This window comes from Amblyomma maculatum, chromosome 2 (assembly GCF_055883805.1).
Source record: "Amblyomma maculatum isolate TAMU_Amacu chromosome 2, ASM5588380v1, whole genome shotgun sequence".
Taxonomy (NCBI): domain Eukaryota; kingdom Metazoa; phylum Arthropoda; class Arachnida; order Ixodida; family Ixodidae; genus Amblyomma; species Amblyomma maculatum.
Genome location: NC_139345.1, coordinates 3448696 through 3468504, shown reverse-complemented (window position 1 = coordinate 3468504; position 19809 = coordinate 3448696). Strand labels below are relative to the sequence as shown.

The 19809-nt window shown below is 46.4% G+C and overlaps 1 protein-coding gene across 2 annotated transcripts in view; it reads right to left on the bottom strand.

The window, feature by feature from the left end:
* Positions 1-519: 519 nt before the first annotated feature.
* LOC146197851 (uncharacterized) overlaps positions 520-19809 on the bottom strand; it is a 40960-nt gene continuing 21670 nt past the window's right edge. For both annotated transcript variants that reach the window (XM_084593105.1, XM_084593106.1), the window contains 10 exons: positions 17558-17717; positions 16485-16615; positions 16095-16406; positions 15220-15489; positions 14504-14584; positions 13887-14092; positions 12072-12236; positions 7661-7909; positions 6676-6867; positions 520-901 (listed from right to left, as the gene is read on the bottom strand). In XM_084593105.1, coding sequence (XP_084449231.1) covers positions 643-901; positions 6676-6867; positions 7661-7909; positions 12072-12236; positions 13887-14092; positions 14504-14584; positions 15220-15489; positions 16095-16406; positions 16485-16615; positions 17558-17717 — 2025 coding nt within the window. In that variant the 3' untranslated portion in view covers positions 520-642. The remainder of the gene's footprint in view (positions 902-6675; positions 6868-7660; positions 7910-12071; positions 12237-13886; positions 14093-14503; positions 14585-15219; positions 15490-16094; positions 16407-16484; positions 16616-17557; positions 17718-19809) is intronic.

Here is a 19809-nt window from a genome sequence, read left to right as displayed (position 1 = left end):
CGAACAGCGCTGACGCGCGTCCATCTCAAAAATAAGTTTCCGAGTTCACAGCGCTTTCCAGGCTTAAGACGGTTCTACGCGGCTCCTTTCAAGATGTTTGCGATTCGAAGTTCATTACAACTGGTAAATAACCGAAGCCGACACAGCCCTACACACACACTTCCTGTCATGTATTACAACCTGGATGGGGTTCAGCAGCGAAAAAATACCACTGGGTACCCTGCACAAGAGTTTGTGTGCGAAATTCTATGAAATTTTCCTAAGTTCCATGCTTTACACACATGTGTTCCCTTTCATCAATACAAACTCACGCCTTTTGTTATCAGCATCATTATCAGCAGCCAAGTTGCCAATTTCGGGGCAAATGCCTCCCGAAGAGAACACCAGCTGCGCATGTTTTGCGCATTCCGCGGCCTCGTTGCACAAGAAAACATCCCGCGCAAGTTTCTTGGAATTATGCACATTACTCCGCCCCGTACTCAACAAAGGGCGTCACGTAAGCTCCTGATAGAAAAGGCGAAGGGAATGTGCCACCTTTATTCGCATATGCACACATGAACACATGAGAGAGCACATAATGAGAAAGGAATCAGTTTTAACACAGTTGGCAGGGTGATGTGATGAACGAGGCGGGCAGAGCTGCTATTTCTTCTTTCGACTGGCCACGTATCCAGCGACGCCTACAGACTTTATGACATCGATGACGATGTTGTTGAGGAGGATGGCGATGATCAGTGTCTTGAACCACGACACATTGGCGTTGTAGGTGTACTTGAGGCCGATGGGCACCATGAAGCCTGACAGCACAACAGACAGCACCAGGGCCACAAGCAGTCCGATGTACAGGAAGGGCGTTGGCAGCACTCCCTCCTCAATGCGCTCATCCGCCAAGGACAAAGACCTGCGGCCACAAGATTCCGCGGCAATTTCGAAAACCTCTTCATTTAAGCCACGTTGCAGCCAGCACTGTGCCTTCTTATAAGAGGATTGTGTGTGCCTCTAACTTGCTCCTAGAATATCTCATACAGTCTTATTAGCGTACAGTCCTAGGTTACCACGTCGTCCAGATACCGGTCGTATGCGGCCACCCGACATAGGTATAATGCCTGGCTTTAATCAAGCCGTAAGAACGTGCCTGCATGGCCTAGAAGTATAACGTGGATGAATCGGCATTCAAGAAGGTTGATTCTTGTCCCCAACTTTCCGCTTCATGTGGTATCGTGACGTCACACAGCCAATCGAAGAATCAGCGCTCGGCCATGTCACCAGCCACCTACCACTTGCCAGAGCCCATTATTTTTCGCTCCCAACGCCGACGCAAAACGGGGTCCTTGAAGCTATCGCACTGAAAAGCCTGCTTGTCATATGGCATCAGCTAAGCCCCAAAAGGCCGCCATAACCCCCATCCCCTGCTCCTCAAATTTATTAGGCCACTATCGTGCAAGAAACAGGCCAACGTAGATACATGACGGCTAATGGCGTGTTCTAAAGAACACCCAAAACCTGGTTCACCTCAGAAGCCTCCAGGTAAAGCTGTTTTGTCTAGACGGAAACCTAGCTCAGCTTTTGCAGTGAGAAAACAGAGACGCCCATAAGTTTATAATCGACACCCTTTAGTTTATAATCCCGCGTCGCCTTGTTTCCTGTCAGTTTGTATACATACAGACTGTCCCAGCGGACGTTTACCATGTAGCAAGGTTTAGTTTTGGTTTACGGTGATTTTAGACATCTCAAAGCTGCTCAGGCTATGAGAGATGCCATAGTGAAAAGCTGCGGATAACTTTGACCTCTTGGTTCTTTTTTTTTTTTTTTAACTTACAGTGACATCGTACAGCACATGGGCGCCTTGCTTTTCGCCTCCGTCGAAACGCGGCCGCCGTGACCAGTATCAAACCTGAGTCTCCTAGCGCAGTAGTCGAACGCCCCTAACTAATCAGTCACCGTAGTGGGATGTACCAAGGTTTGGAAAAAAAATAATGTGCCCTTCGAAGATTTTTATTAGTGCAGGGTTTTAAAATGTCGCTTTGGCCAGGTCAGCATATATTTAACACGTCTGATTTGCTAGATACTGAAAGTAAACTTAACACATTATTCTTAGATTTACTGCAAAATTTCAGTGCGGAGGTTGCAAGCCATGCTAGAAAACTCCCACTTAGCTGTTTTCTCGACATTAACTTGCTGGCTATTTCGTTGAGCTGAAAATAAACGCAGCCAGGCTTAAATCATGTGACTACCTCCTCCCGTAAGTAGTCTACTTTGCTGCAATCATGATGCTGCAGTGTAGCCGCAACAATGCAGGATGGCAAGGAATGCGACGGCAAAGACGCTTTTGTGCTCCTGCTGCACTGTCATGATTATAGCAAAGCTAATCACTCGCGTTCATAGCGACTGCGTCCGGTTGCATCCTTATTTATTGCAGATTTGCGTAACCAAGTTCCCTCTATCGGGTTGCTCTTAGGGGGGTTAATATTGCGATGTGAAAGCGCATTGTAAGGTGAAGAATTTACAATCTCGCAGGATTCATGCTAGGCTGAGAAAAAAAGAAAATTTTTCAATAAAATAGTAAGAATGAAAGTGTAGCTACATTAGCGTGATTTATTAGCATAAACTGACTTGGCCAGGGTCACTGCCTATGAGGAGGTACTAGTCGAATCAGTGCAGCGCATACATGTCGTTGGCAGTACAAGAAGTGCGGGTTGGAAGACGACTATTTGGCTTGGCCAGAGTGTGCACAGTTGATTTTCGCTCCTGACTGCGGCCTACAAAAAGTGGAAGCAGTGTATTAATTTATTAAATAATTCATACTGCTGCTCGCCGTGGTGGTCCAAGAGTTAGGGCGCTCTACTACTGTGCCCAAGGAGGCGGGATCGATTCCCAGCCTCGGCGACCGCTTTTCGAAGGAGGCGAAAAGCAAGGCGCCCGTGTGCTGTGCGATGCCAGTGCACGTTAAAGAACGCCAAGTGGTCGATATTTCCGGAACCCCCAACTACGGCGTCTCTCACAGCCTGAATGACTATGGGTCGTTAAGCCCCACAAACCAAACATAATCATTTAGTCATACTGCAGGATAAGAATTTGACACGGACAGGAGTAGCATTTTATAAAAATACAGATATAACAAACGAAGACACATGAAAACAATGTCTAACGGAACATTGAAGGCAGGCATCCCGTTCGCTCTATAAATGGCTAAAATGGCTTCCCAGCATTTCTATAAAAGCATCCGAATCAATTGTACAAACGAGGAGAGAATTCCAGTTTGCAATTGTTCACGGGAAAAACACTGTACTTATGAGCACTTGTTCTGGCAAAAATTGGGGTTAATAAATGCTGATGGGTATGTCGGGTTTTTCTAGTGATAAGTGCCTTCACTGTCAATAGCAGCAGCTTGGTCCTTTTTGGGCGATTATTAAAGTGACATACTCAGCACGCATTAGGTAAGTTCACGTAGGTTCGCCCTGGAACGGGAGGAATCCCGCCTATATACTGGCCACCTGATGCAAATACGCTTAAGGTCAAAAGGCCTTCGGCCGCAGTTTATGCAGGGATGTTTACTGTTTCCAGATTTTTATTTTAAGTTACCTAGGTGCGGTCTGTGCAGGTGGGTTGTACAGCAAGGCGGGCATTGTGTACGCTGTGTAGAGAGCTTAATGATTGTAGTCACAAAAAGAATGCATGGCGAGTTGTATCCGGGGAAAACCCCATTACTGTTACATTTCTACTTATCGTTTAGACAGCAAGCCGTATTCATGAACGGTATAATGTTTGAACCGAAGCCGCTCTTGCGCGGTGTTCCCCAAGGCAGTACGCTAGGGTCATTGCTCTTTAATATTTACCTAAACGATATTGCCAACATTAGCTAAAGTGAGAGGTTTGTTATATATGCCAACGATACGAGTCTTTTTTTTTTTTTTTTTTGACGTGAAAATGTTCATGAACTTATTAAATAGTGTAATATGCCAGAATGAAAGCGCTTGAGGTCTGATCAACGAAGACTAAAGTTGTCACATAGACCAAAAAACAAAGTTGTCCTATAGCGCGATGATATTATATTAAACTCGCGTTCTGTAGAAATACTGGATGAGTTTAAATGCCTCGCGGTTATATTTTCGGCCAGTATGTCATGGGACAATCATGCCAGTTATGTCTTTAAAAATATAGCTTTAATCACTGGTGTAATAGGCCGTCTGAAGTAGCACATCCTTATTGCAACGACAAATATGCTGCTATAGTAAGCAATATTCAACTCCCATTTAAACTACTGCCAGTTAGAGAATAAAATTACTGCATCTACTAATAATTCAACCTACCGACATCCAAGTGCATCGTTCTTCAGTCTTTCCAGAGTGAATAAAGAATATAATCTTTTAAATATCTCTTTAGTGTAACTTTCAAAACAGAAATCTGGAATAATAGTACAAATCTTAGGAATTTAGCCGAACTAAAAAAAAAAAGATTCAGTCTATCCAGCAAGACATGGCGAAGAGTGAACAATGCCGACACTTCGAATAAACCTTGGTAAAGAACTCCTTCAATACACTTTCTCCATCTCTTCTGAATATTTATCTCCATTTTAATTTCGATTTATTTTCCTGTTCACGTCGATAGCCTCACCATGTTTTTGAACAACGTGGTTTAGTTTACTTATGTGTATATTTTGCTGTTTCATGTATTCTGCGATGTTTCCTTGATGTAAAATTGTATAAACTTCTGTGCTGCTTCTCTGCTAATCATTATGACTGTAGACTCGCAACGCAGTCCAGAGGCAGCTTTTTTCTACAATTTCTACAATACGATATGTATTGCTAGATGGGGAATAAGCTTTAATTTGAGATTCCTCGAAGAAAGCTCTCCATCCAACGGCAGACGCAGAATAGAGAGGAACCTCTCAGCAGGTACATCGGAATTTTTCCCGTCTCGTGGGTGACAACAAAGTCCTTGTATTGCCGATAGTGTTCATTTCCTAGGAGAAAGGAAAAAAGAAGCTCCTCAGCCTTTGGAGACATGGACAAAGGCTGACGTCCCCTCCTGGGTGTGTGACCAGCGTTGAGAACTTAAGCCATTGGCTAGAAAGCCTCCTTTGATGAGTACCTTACCTCTGCATTCTCGACTTGTAACTGAGTATTGACGATTAATTCAAAAAATTACCAATTAACTTTCTTATATCTGATCTTAAGGGGAATATTGTGAAATTGAAAGCCATCAAGATGAAAAGAGGTTCCTTTTTTTTTTTAATTTTGTTAATCGGCAATATAGTTCAATATATCAGACATCAAAGATACGCAACTGAAAGCTCGTTTCATTGCCTTTTACGAATTGCCCATTTCTAAAATGTCAAGTATAATATAGAGAGAGGGGGGCTAGTTGGTTGCTTGTATTAGCATATCTTGAAAACGCGGCAAAAGACAAGGGACCAGAACAAATTCACAGGACAAAGCGCGGACTTCAACTAGGCCTTTGCCAGTGAAGCGAGGGGCATACCTGTGCACCGCCGCAGGGAAGAAGGGCAACGAAAGGGACCTGTTGTCATCTCATATTTCCACAAAATCTCGCATCGCTTGAAAAAAGTGGCTCTGAAAGGTTACGCGCCGCTGGTCTTCACCGCACCCCAGAAACTGGCCGGCCTATGCAATAAGGTGCAGGGAAGGCACAAGGAAGGAAGAATGTAGTATAAAGCACGCAGACAGATTTGTCCCCTGCAAAAGTGGGGTCGTATACCGAATACCCCTGTCCTGTGGTAAAAGCTACATTGGACAAACTTGACGTTACATAAGCGTCAGACTTCAGGAGCACCACGCAAGAGTAGACGCATTGGCGGGGGGAGGGCATGTGGCTGTCCATTGTCGCCACTGCCATGGTTGCACGCCTCGGCTCCGCGAGATGACAATCTTGAAAAAGTTCGCGTCCAAGTTAAGTAGACAAGTGTATGAGGCCTACTGAATTAAGGAGGAATTCGGCTCGTGTGCCCGGAAAACATCAGTCAACTTGTCTGATATAAAGAGTTTGCATATCTGGATATTTGGATAGCATGATGTCCCGTACACGCTTGCGCACAAGTGTTACGCGATGATCGTTTGTTAGGTTACAGTGTGATTGCGATGAATGTATAAATGTGACACACCGTTGTAATAAACTAGTTGAAATCCGATCTTTGTCCTGTTAGTTTATACTCATCCCTTGTCCTTTTGCGCGGTTTCAAGATGTATACTAAAATTATAAAATGGCGCCCAATACAGGCATATTTTGTGTTTCTGATAATGCTGAAGGTGCTAACTTGATTTTAGCGATTATGCCACATGCAGTGCTGTTCGTGAAATCCAACTCAACGAGCTAGCTTTTAGATACGTATTTCTGACGTCCGATATTTGAAGCCACTTTGCCAATTCAAAAAAATTTAAAATGGGGTTTACCTTAGATGTTCACTGCCTCCAATTTCGCAACATGACATTGCCCCTTGCAAAAAGGACAAGATAAATAATTAATTAAACGTATTGTATATCAGTAAGCTGTATAACGTACATAGCGTCCACCTTGCCGCACAACCCCCCTTCACAGACCACACCGAAGTATCTCGCATAGTTTTTAAAACATAAACCTGCAAACAATAAAAAAGAATCACTCGTTAGCCTTTGCAACAGCATGACGAGAAACAGTGCACCAGGAAGGACTGATTACCTGGCGTCTTTGGAAATGGCAGCAGCACTCTCGTCGCGGTACTCGGGCATCTCGTAGCTGATCCTGATCTCCGGGTTGCGGGTGTAGTGCGTGTACTTGGTGCTGGTGAGGACGCGCGCCGTCTTGGCTGCTTCGGCGTGGCTGTCGCGGGAGGCCAGCCGCACTTTCTCTGGCGGCATCTGCTTCGAGAACCTGCACGATGATGTGCATTCGATGGGTTTAGGGTTTAGAAAATCAAAACCTGTACCATGCAACGCGCCTCTGCCAGTGGGCGAAATTTGTGAAAATGCATTTGGGCTAACCGCTTTTCGGTTGAGGATCGAGATCGCTTTAAGTTCGCTCAGTACTTACTGCCAGAAAAACTGCCACGGGAGATAATAGTCGAGTAAGTTGAGATAGTCAGTAGTCGAAGTCCTCTCGCGCTTCTTCACACACACACACACACACACACACACACACACACACACACACACACACACACACACACACACACACACACACACACACACACACACACACACACACACACACACACACACACACACACACACACACACACACACACACACACACACACACACACACACACACACACACACACACACACACACACACACACACACACACACACACACACACACACACACACACACACACACACACACACACACACACACACACACACACACACACACACACACACACACACACACACACACACACACACGCTACGTGACTTCAAGTAACGCTTGGTCACATATGCCACATTTTCGGAGCGTCCACCGTTCGGTGTGCGTGTTTCAGTCTTACCTGGATTACATTATGTTCGGCCGGAAGGCGAGCATGGCAACGCCAGCTCGATGCGAAACGATGGCAGGCTCTCGTTTCATCAATCTATACCGTTGCCCGTTTAGCGCTGCTGTCTCCTTCACCGAAGAATTGTGCATTGACCGTCCGCAAGTTGGCAGTCAACGCGTGCACTCACGTGAACAGGATCTGCAGGACGACCCCTGCCAAGAACACCACGGCGGCGATGATGCATCCGCGCTCGGCCTCCTTGGCGAATCCGGGCTCCGGTTCGCCGATAATCGGGTGGAAACCGCGCAGCAGCATGGCCATGAACATCGTGAGCACACCCAGAAAGAGGATGGTGACGAGGCGCTGCAGCCGTGTGTAGCGGCTACCGCTGGGCCAAGCGAACACGCTCACCAGCAGGTGGCACAACCGGAACACTCTGCGCGCAACAGAAGCCGCCGCCCAGTTGCCACTCGCCCGGAGTTGTGAGCAACGGGTTATCACTAAGTGAATACCTATGATAAATTGAACTTTACTAATTTTGTTATGCACTGACTGCATTGCATAAGCCTTAACGTTCCCAATAAAACAATTACTTATTTCAGTAAAATGCTCAGCAAACATCTATTCGAAAAACAAGTTGTCACCCTCGGCACCAGGACACCGGTGTAAATTCGACAAACTCTATTTGTTCATAAGCCCGTAATAGAGCTAGTGCCGAATACACCATCGCGATGGATGTGTCGTGTTGCGAAAAAGGCGCGTGCGTTAGGATGACCGGACACGAATGTGCATTTGTGTGCCTGCATGTGAATGTGTGTACCTGCATTTGACTAGCCCGTGTTCCGTGGTTCGAATTTCTCCAAGACGGCTCGAGGAACGTCATGCCCAAGGTGTTTTCGTTATAGTCAAATCAACTGCACCAGTTCAAGGAGTGCAGCACTGCCGTCCTTGTCTTTCCAGGGCCACACATGCACTCAGGATTTCTCTCCTCGTTTTGTCAGGGTGCAGGAACTAAATCTGAACAAGCTCGCGTCCATTGTGCGCTCACTCCGGAAGAAGTTTCAGAAAAAGTGCAGAATGGGATACGTGCCGCTCGACCAAGAGCAGGTGATGCTGCATATCATTTTGGAGGAGTTTGTGAAGTCCGTCTCCTTATGAACACGGACGGTTCAACACGAATGGTTACACGGATGGTAGTTATGGCACTTACATGCTGGCGATTAACGCATTTTTGATGGTTAGAAGCGGTGTTATGCAGCTGAGGCAACATGTTTGGTGGCCACGATCGAAAGATATGGCGTCGTCGCATTGTCCTATTTTTCTCTTTTTGTTATTTTTGCGGTATCATATTTTGTGGCGTTGGCCTTATATCCACCGCAGACAGGTAGCTGCGGTTCGCGGTCCGCTACGAACAGAAAGTTGATGCGAGACATTTCCGCATTGCTCAGCCAGTTTACGACTGCCGCTGAATGAAGTAGTGAAACACGCAAGCGTGTTCAGCTAGACCAGAACTCTTTAATACTACCAGTTGCGAAGCTTCCCATAGGTTCCATGTATAAAAAAACGACGGTTTTGATTGGTCAAAATTCGACTGTATACGAATAATTGCGGCGTCCGCGACCATTAAAGGAACTTCGTCTAAGTTGCAAACTTTCAGATTGTTGATATATGCGCGACCACACGAAGAACAAAATTAGTTGAATACATGCAGTATCGAAAATTCTTAGAGATGACTGTCATAGATTTAATAAAGATGGAAAAGAAGAAATAAAATTGTGATTTTCAAAAGGCAATGAAGGCAGTATACAGAAAGCTTCTATTGCCGCTTCTAGATGGCGCGACAATACATAGACACCCGAAAAATGCATAGAAAAACTAGTCACATCTTGAAGCGAAGCTTCCCAACTTGTATGATCCAATAGCTCTGAGTTAGACGACTCTGCGACATCAAACTTGTCGCCTTCGAAGTACACCAACGTTTGTGAGCCGATGTACAGTCATGAGTAAAAGGGGTATCCAACACTCAGCCGGTGGTAGAGCTCGGCAAAACTGCATTGCAAGGCTACTTAGCAATAGCTGTCTGGAATCGAGACAATAATAGTGGTGCCCCATTTTATCCACATGCATGTGCCACTGTCGCTGTCACTGTCACTAGATGGCATGTAGATGCAGTTTTCCCGAGCTCCGTCACCGGCTGAGTGTTGTATACCACTTTTGCTCACGACTGTACATCGCCTCATGAGACACGTCTATTCAGCAGTAGCAATCCATATGGACTGAAGACCGGAACCCTGAATTTATTAGCACTGAACCAGTCAAACGTCACTCTAGGCAATCTGAACACGACTCATACTCGTGACGCCAACATACACCGTGCGCTCGGGCCCAGACACGCAAGCGACATACCGACCACCAAGTATACGAGTAGCCACATTGTCCGCATCATCGAACTTGTCATCGCAGTCAAACTTTCCGTGTTCGGCAGGTCTAAGGCAGCTTAGCAATGGCCATAGCGTTTCCAGGGTGAACAGAGGTGTACTCGTTATGGAAACTGCCGTCGCACGCAAGTGTAGCGTCTACACATGCACTAAAAGAACGGCGCTGCTCGTTCACGTCAACGATTGGTACCGCTATAGCACATTTAGAGGAGTGCACCCAGTGCAAGCAAAATCGAATAGACATTTATTGAGCTTCAGCTTCGTCTCCGTACAATACAACCCTACCTTTTCCTCCAGCGCGTGCACGTGCGAAATGTCTTAAGTGCAGCTGCTGATATTTTCACATAATGATCAGCCGGCCTTTATCTACTGCAGGGCAACGGGCTTTCACATATTGTTGTAATTAGCTCGGTCCTGTGCTAGCTGCACCCACACTTGACCCTCGCAAACTTCTTAATCTCACATTATTTTAATTTTCACATTTTTATGCAAAGGTTGCGTTTCGAGGGTGACGCAAGGTTTTTGAAGCATACAATGAGCGTTTTCCTTCATTTCGATGCGTTTAGTTCATTCAACGTTACGTCGTCAGTTGTTTTGGAAGCCCGCGACGGCCGACAACGGTCCGGCGCAGCGCGAGGTCGTCATCTGCTCGCTCTGATCATTGCGGCGCTAGTGCGGACGAGGAGGAGCCCCCACGTCCGGCTTGAAAAAAAAAAAAAAAGGAAAATGGCCTCTCTCGATTTATTTTCTTCCTCTATAGTTCATGTTGAGTTACTATTGTTTTGCTTGATCTGAGCGGGCGAATTTGAATTGATATATCTTAAAATGCACGCTGGCCAAGTTGGCAGGAGTGACACGAATAGAATAGTAGTCCCGCTTTAAGCAAACCGTATGAACGTAGTTGCATGGGATTTCTAGTGTTCTAATAAGTTCGATTTCCATTGCAAAAGAACTGCCCAAATTGACAACTCCTGCCAATTGGGCTATGGCACGTAGTCCCATGACGTCACACAATGTGTCGACCACTCAGCGGCCGTCCATGTCGTCTGCCAACCACCGCCTGCCAGAGGCACGCATGCTCATGAAGAGGACCGAACAGACGATAGCTTAATTGGGCTATGGCACGTAGTCCCATGACGTCACACAATGTGTCGACCACTCAGCGGCCGTCCATGTCGTCTGCCAACCACCGCCTGCCAGAGGCACGCATGCTCATGAAGAGGACCGAACAGACGATAGCTTTTCGGCGGAGAGGAAAATAGTTGCTGGTGAAAATTAACAGCGCAGGAATCGCAACAGATAACTGATTAAAGAAGCCGCATCGAATCATTCTTGACCATAAAGGTTGTCCCAGTTAGAGGGACCGATTTAACAAAGACACCTATGTTTTCTCCAAATAAGAAATCAAGCGAATGCTTGACGATTTACCTGGAGTATAGGCTAGTATTATCTTTTTCCTCTTACTTGAAAAATTAGTCAACATTAACTAATCAAGATTTCAAATATCACTCTAAACACTCAGGCCTGAATATGAAAGTTGTCGAGTGCCACGCAAATGGTTAATGACATAATGGCATAATTGAGAACGCTGAATCTGTTTGCAGCAGAGGCTTTCAACCAAGTTCCATATATAACCTCCTTGTCTTCGGCATACAGCTACATACCCTCCTTCTCCTCCTGCTACCGCTTACTGCGTACCGCGTGCCACCACTGCGCACGCGCGGACAGCCCTGAGGTCATCATATTGCTCCAAGTACCGGCCATGTGCGTGAAATAAAGCGTTCGGGCCATGTGCAGTGACGGCGTACGGGTAAGCGGTAAGAGGTAGCAATACGCGCTGTCGTCCCTAATAGAGTCGAGTCTGCTGAAAAATAACTGCGAAAAAAAAAAAAAAACTGATTGCCGAGCTTTCATTCCTTCAAGCTTCTGCTTCCTAATCTCCAGATAAAGAGGCGCCAAGAAGGTCGTTTTAGTCCCGACATTCAAATTGCTCGATGAACAGTGAGATGCTGTGATCTAAGCCGTCGTAACCGCATGCTTTATGCTAAGATAGAGCTGTCCGGTGCAGCCATGGCAATCGATAAGTGAAACTCAATCGTATCATTTCGTCATCCGAATTGCTGCGTGTGATGAACGAGCATAATGAATGTTATGGTATACCTGGGGAAAGTGAGCTGGAACATGATGGACAGTTTCTTTCCGTGGCCCTCAACGAAAGGCAGGATGTCGGCGTGGTCTTGGTCCTGGAAGCGCAACCACTTGTCCACCACGAAGAGGAACTTCTCTGGAGTACCCTCGTGGAACACGTCTACCTTCTTCAAGTGCCTGCAGTATCGTAGGCCATTTATGGTGGGCTCCACGTGGCTACTCAGTGTGTTTAAACAAGCTAAAATTAAAATATTCATACATGTAATCCATCTCAGCGCGTAAAACTTCACGCTCAACCCACACTGAGCTTGGAAGCGTAATTAAGTTTTCTATCGATCTCTCTCCAATTAAAGACCGCTATCTAGCAGAGGCCGAGTTGCGTTGCGAACAAAGTAACGAGTTTTATTTGCTATGTGCCATAGATGAAACTTCATTCATTGATTACGAAAAAGCATTTGACTCAGTTGAAACCTCGGCGGTGATGCAGGCATTGCGAAATCAGGGGGTAGACGAGCCGTACGTGAAAGTGCTGGAAGATATATATAGTGGCTGCACAGCAACCATAGTTCTGCATAAAGAAAGTAACAAAATTCCCATAAAGAAAGGTGTTAGGTAAGGAGACACAATCTCCCCAGCACTATTCACAGCTTGTTTAGAGGAAGTATTCAGAGACTTGGAATGGGAGCAGTTAGGGATAAGGGTAGATGGAGAATACCTCAGTAATCTGCGATTTGCTGATGACATTGCCTTGCTAAGCAACTCGGGAGATGAACTGCAAATAATGATTGATGACCTAGACAGGAAAATTAGAAAGGTAGGCTTGAAAACCAATATGCAGAAGACTAAGGTAATGTTCAACAGCCTCGGGAAGGAACAGGAGTTTACATTAGGTAGCGAAATACTGGAAGTAGTAGGCGAATATATCTACTTAGGACAGGTAGTAACCGCAGATCCGGACCATGAAAAGGAAATAACAAGAAGAATAAGATTGGGATGGAGCGCATTTGGCAAGCACTCGCAGATTATGACTAGCAGCTTACCGGTATCGCTCAAGAGAAAGTATACAACAGTTGCATCTTGCCTGTACTCACCTATGGGGCTGAAACGTGGAGGCTAACCAAGAGAGTTCTACTTAAGTTGAGGACAACCCAGAGGGCTATGGAACGAAAAATGGTAGGGGTAACATTAAGAGATAGAAAGCGTGCAGAGTGGGTCAGAGAAATAACTCAAGTTAACGACATTCTAGTGGAAATTAAGAAGAAGAAATGGACATGGGCAGGACATGTAGTGCGAAGAGAGGATAACCGATGGTCGCTGAGGGTAACAAACTGGATTCCAAGGGAAGGAAAGCGTAGCAGGGGGCGGCAGAAAGTTAGGTGGGCGGATGAGATTAAGAAGTTCGCAGGGGTCAAGTGGATGCAGCTAGCACAGAACCGGGTTAAGTGGAGAGATATGGGAGAGGCCTTCGCCCTGCAGTGGGTATAATCAGGCTGCTGCTGCTGCTGATGATGATGATAGATGAAACTATGATGCACAGCAAAACTATATTAATAAGTGCACACGACTACTTATGTATTGGCGTACTTTTCTGCTGCCACTAGCGTGTGAAAATGAGGTTATGTAGCTAGCAGTGTTCGTTGCTACAATATTGAGCTTGCAACCAGCGTTGCTAAATGTAGCAGCCACCTGACATGATAGGGTGGTGAACCGAAAGTTCGAGGCACAAGCAATGCATATACTGTTCGACTTGCTTTCAGTTGCTGGACATGCACATGTCCTCGATATAGTCTGTCTGTATACGAACAGGTCGAACGGCTATGCACTGACCAACTGGGTCGGGTGCCCTCGCTGTCGGAGAAGATGCTGAGTACGATGATGTTGCCTAGCGTCTGCGCGGTGGTGAGCAGCAGGCCGTTGGTGCTGCCGGCCAGCAAGAAGTACGGGTTGCAGTGCGGGTCGCGCAATGTGAATTTCCCCGACGTGCCCTCGGTTCCGTGAAGCTCCACCTGGATCTTGGCCGTTGTCTCGGCGTACTGCGTGCATGGCACATTTCATGGCGGACAGATAGAGGTGCTGGCACAAAGCGATCTCACTACGGAGTGTCTAAGAGGACATAATTAGTGGAGGATGAAACGTTCCTCTCGCGGACGGTACTTCACTGTATGCTGCAGGTGAGCTATCCGCGCATAAAAGCAGACGTGACGCTCCCAAGCACACCTGACGGAGAATTATTACCAGTTCGTCTATGAATACAGAGGATACATGAAAACAAGACGTCTAAGCTCCGCTCTTTCTACCCCCCCCCCCCCCCCGCCCCCTCTCTCTCTCTTTCTCGGTAACGTTGGCCGTCATGGAGGAAGGTACCCCTTTCATCGCGTGGCGGTGCGTCAGTCTGTGAAACACGCAAATGAACGAAGGAGTGCGGCGAGACAATGCATGCTTACCTGCACGTAGCTTGTTTGGAATATGAGTGTGTAGACCTCCTTGTTTCCAGGCTTGTTTTCGGGTGCTATTGCGGTCGCTCCCTGTGTAGAGATCAATCACTGTTCATTGAGGGCAGCCTTCATCTATAGAAAGCTGTCAGCAGTTACGGAAGACATATTCTAGGATTCTTGATGCTTATTTTTCTCTTAGCACTCAACGTGTACGACGACTGCTCTCACTTCACTTACATCTCTATTCGTGCTTTAAAAGGTGCCTTACTGCAAAATATTAAATGTAGGAAGACAGCGAGTGCGTTCGTAATGACTTTTTCCAGAACACAGTTCCCAGTGTATTAAAAACACTTATCAATTCCACCTGGCATCGGATGCTATAAAACAGTGCCCTCATTTGGTCACACGCGCTTCTATTACGCGATCGTTGGTGCTGCTTTGGATTGATAATTAGGTAATCTAAGACACCTCTGGCTAAATAGGGTGTTCACTACTGACGCAGTTACGTTCCATCAACGTGAAATAAATTTGCAAAGTCGTAAGTACTTCTGTACGAAGTTCATGTGTATATTAGGGAAAATCTATCACGCATGAAACAATTGTGTTTGGTGTTGAAAACCTCTATTTGTAGATATATGCTTTCTACATATATCTCACGATGGAAATAAATATCGTTCGGAGAATGTTTCGTTGCGAAAGAATGCGGACACGGTCGTGACACGTACCGTCTGCTCATCTATCTCAGCGATTTTCATCGTCCAATAGAAGAGCACTACGAAGTTGACCCACAGCGCCGCCAGAAGAATGGGAATGAGGTACTGCAGGAAGTAGAAGTTGGGTTCTTGCTTCTCGCCCCTGCCTCCGGCCTCAGTCGAGACGTTCTCCAAAGGTTTGAGATGCGTGGTGAAGGACACCTTGGTCGACACGCCGGCAATGGCAGTTGCGTTCTGATGGCACTCGCAGATGATTTCGCCAAGCCGGCTCACGTTCGAGAACTGCGGTGGTAGTGAACAATTGCTTTCCCAGAGCAAACATCCATAAGCTACAGGAAGCAGCTCTCTTGTACGCGACCAGGATTAATAAAGCGTAACTCAAGTGGCAGTAAACCACCGAAACACGCGCCTTAATAACTTTTCATCCTATTCCATACGTAGCTCTCATCCCATGCACAGTTGAGGCAGAGAATGACCCTGATGGCTCGCTTCGACAGTTGCTACCATGCGCAACTTGTACAACATGCCTATTATGTATCCTGATCACTTTGTAACCACTCCTATAATGCCTCAAATTGATTACAGTAGAATTTGCTACTGATCAAATGATAAAATTAGCGCCATTAGATTGCAAAACTGTAACATGATGCACCGCTTGTGAAAGAGACAATGTTTTGAATGAAATGCTACGGGCAGTTCTATATCATTTTTTGCACAGAACAAGCTGTGCGAACAATTACATTTCTTAGGACTAAGCAGGAGATTTTTTGTTGTATAAGACTTTTTGTAGCTTGAAACTGAAGGACTTGTAGCGGCAGGGAATCAGTAGTGCGCAGTAAAAGAAAGCGAAAAGGAGGAATGTTGAAAACGGACCGACTGAGTCTCACCGTACATCCTTCGTTGGAACCCAAAGAGCTTCCGTCGGGGCTCTTGTTCACGCAGTACCAGTGCATAGCCGACACCGCGTACCAGATGCTCATGTCACTTCGATGCCAGAAGGGGTACTTGACGTCCTTGAAGCCCAGGGCCTTGACCGAGCGTTCAACCAGGGGCACGAACGTTACGAACATTTCGTCACCCTCTCGCGCGCGGTAGTCCTCGGCAATGATGACGACGAAACTGGCGAGCGGGTGAAGGATGTACATCTGACTCTGCGACAGATCCTTGGTGTTTGGCTCCGAGCCCTTGTGCACGAACGCCTGCGTCGACACAAGCAGTGTGCTGTAAAAATGAGAAACAAAAAATGGCGCCATCGAAAGTCGTTGCGGTGTACCTACCATGAAGAAGTACTTGACGAACTCTGGGTGAATTTTGACCACGATGGCGCCGTCGCTCTTGGGCACCTTGAACTTGACGATCATCATGGTGCTAGCGGTGAGCTGTGCCATTGAGTCCTCGCCTTGAGTGGCTGCGGTGCGGGCGAATGGATGCAGCTTTAGAGAACGGGGCAGTGTGCGGGAGCGTCGTATACGAAACCCCTCTGAGCGCATTGCTGCGGTTATTGTTCCTGTAGATCGCACACTTTGATTAAGGGAAGCGGCTTATTGCAAGTATGCTTTAAGTGAAATATGGCCTATGAAAGGGCAGTACAGATCACAGTCAAGCACTTCTTTTGTCAGGCCTACATTGCACGCAGACGTGCCAAGGGGCAAAGCTGCGGAAGAGGATTAAGTATGTGCGTGCTTCCAGATAAAAACCCTTGTAAAGGACCAAGTGCAAACGAAACGATTTTGCCGCAAACTTTACACCATTTTAGCACTAAGTAAACAGTCGGAAGGCAAAGCGAAGTAATAAGATCCAAAGTACTTTTTAAATAGGCTTTTCAATAAGAGGAGCCTTTTGCGTTTGGTTTGTCGGAAGAGCTCGAGATCAATCTGACACGGAAATAAAGAGAAAATGCTCGACTCTCCGTCAGGACTGCATGGAAGCGCGTTGCTCGTATTCGGGACAGAATTAGTCATCTTTCTTTTCTAAATGTGGCACAAGGGTACACAAGAGACTAATGCAGGCCTCGTCGTTCAAGGAGGTCAAGGTTTTTTTAAACGCACTTTGCGTTTTCCCCTTCGCATCATTATTTGTTTCATGCACATCTTTCGAATGGTTAAAAACTTAGCAGCGGCATTTTCCGTGGATAAAATGTCACGTGACACGGTGGCACCTAAGATACCTAAACACACATGGAGATACTAGCTGCAATCGATTCCACGGAGGGAGACACCGATGTGGTCTATCGTGTCATGCCGCTGTAGGTATTCTCCGTTTACTACTTCAGGTGTACATTACGGCGTATACTGTCTACTCCACGGGGGAGGGTTAGAACCGCCGCCTACGTGCAAGCAGCATCGCTTACCTTCCGGCTGTAGGGCCACCTGCATGGTCCGCCTTCGGTCGGACGTGCCGCGAATGCGCATTCCAGTGGCCTCATCCCTTACGTACGGCCGCACCACGTCGGTAGTGATCGGTCCAAAAATAGTGGCGCAATGGTAGGGATTTTTCTGGTACACTGCCACCTGGCCGAAGAAAAGGGGCGGGGAGAGCACAGTGAAGTGCAAAAAATGCAAGCATGCCTCGTGTGGCTTTCATCGCCATAACAAGGACCGTGCAAGAATCGTTTCACTACTACAAACCTGCAAGAAAGGATAATTCATGACTAATTTCAAATTTCTTACTTCTCGATCAGTAGCGCACGTGTATTCAAACCGTCTATCTGATATGATAAGGACAAGATATTTCTAAGCACAAGAGCGAATGTTGTGGAATGCTGGATGACATGGATCTTGCCGCATAGTTTATTTGCTAGCCCATCTTGTATACTATGTTACAGGACTTGAGTGAGTGAGTGAATAAACTTTATTTAATTAAGACAAAAACAAAGCTAACGTAAGTGGGCCCTTAGTCCAGAGCCACAAAAAAGAATGATAAAAAAAAAAGAATTAAGCATCCGGAAGGACCCTGTTGATATGGCACACGAGGGCCCTCCAACATGCCACCGCGTCTGCACCTTTAGGCTGCAAAGTTTGTTCATCGTCCACCTCGCAACTCTGTGTGGCTCACTGCGAGATATACGTGTGTAAAAATCAATACAAGAGGCTAGCGCTATGTAGTCTCTTGGAAGGTTATAAACCAACACCGGGTTTACAAACAAAGGAGGCGGGCGCTCGCGGCGTCGCAGCCGACTGGGGGTGAAAAATAGGGTTAGCGCCCATAGGAATACATGGAACCGAAATATTTCTAAGCAGTTTTTTAATTTCACGAGACACCTATGATGTCCTTATTCGGTGCAAAGTAACCGTGAACATCCTAGAACAGATCGTGAAAGCATGAAATCTCATGACCGAGGCAAAGTATCTTTAAAACACCGCGAGACGTATGGGGGTGCGAGTTGGGAGGGCGACCCATAAAAACACAAGTAAACGCACCCGCATACGTTTCGCGGTATTTTAAAAATACTTCGCCTCGTTAATGAGATTTCATACTTTTGTGATTTGTTCTAGGATGTTCATGGTTGCTCTGTACCGAATAACGAGATCATAGGTGCGCCGTGAAATTATAAAATTGCTCTGAAACTTTTCGGGTCCATGTATTCCTATGGGCGCCAAGCCTCGTTTTCACCCCCAACCGGCCCAGCCTGGCGACAGAAGCGCCACCGCGTCGCGTTTACGTCACAGATCGGTGTTGTTCTATAGAGACCGTTGGAACACACTACGGGATAGAAATCACCATCAGCACCAGGTCATCCAGCTTTTGATGAAGTTTGCTCCATAGCTGGATCAACTAACCAGAACTGATAGCTTTACTACCAGTACACAGGAAAGACTCCTTACGGCCGTGCACATCAGATTTCTTTATATCCATGCTCGAATATTATCTCCGTATATTTTTCGAAAACCTTTATTTGCACTTCAATGACAATTAAGCAGCCGTGCAATTGATGGAAGACTGCATTGTTTTCTTATGGTAATACTTTAACATCTCTGATAGGCTGCTAACCCCCTTCTCTCTCTCTCTCTCTCACACACACACACACACACACACACACACACACACACACACACACACACACACACACACACACACACACACACACACACACACACACACACACACACACACACACACACACACACGCACGCACGCACGCACGCACGCACGCACGCACGCACACGCACACGCACACGCACACGCACACGCACACACACACACACACACACACACACACACACACACACACACACACACACACACACACACACACACACACACACACACACACACAGGCGCATGCACACATGTACACGCAGTGCATTCTTTGGAATAAGCGATATTTCGGTATTCAGATGCGATAGGCGTCCGAATGCTATTCGGCATTAAACGTGCTCGGCTAGTTGGGCTACCGCGTTAGTCCGTACGTCGCGTGAGAAAACTGCTCTGAATAACGCATTCCGCCCGTTAAGTTTGAGACGGAACTTCCACGCGTTTTTAGCCACGCCACCTGCAGACGAAGGGAAAAAAAAAACGCGGGCGGAGAAAATCAATGTTAACGAAAAAGACTTGGGTAGAGAATAAAAAGATGTATTGCCTCAATATACCGAATGCTTGTAA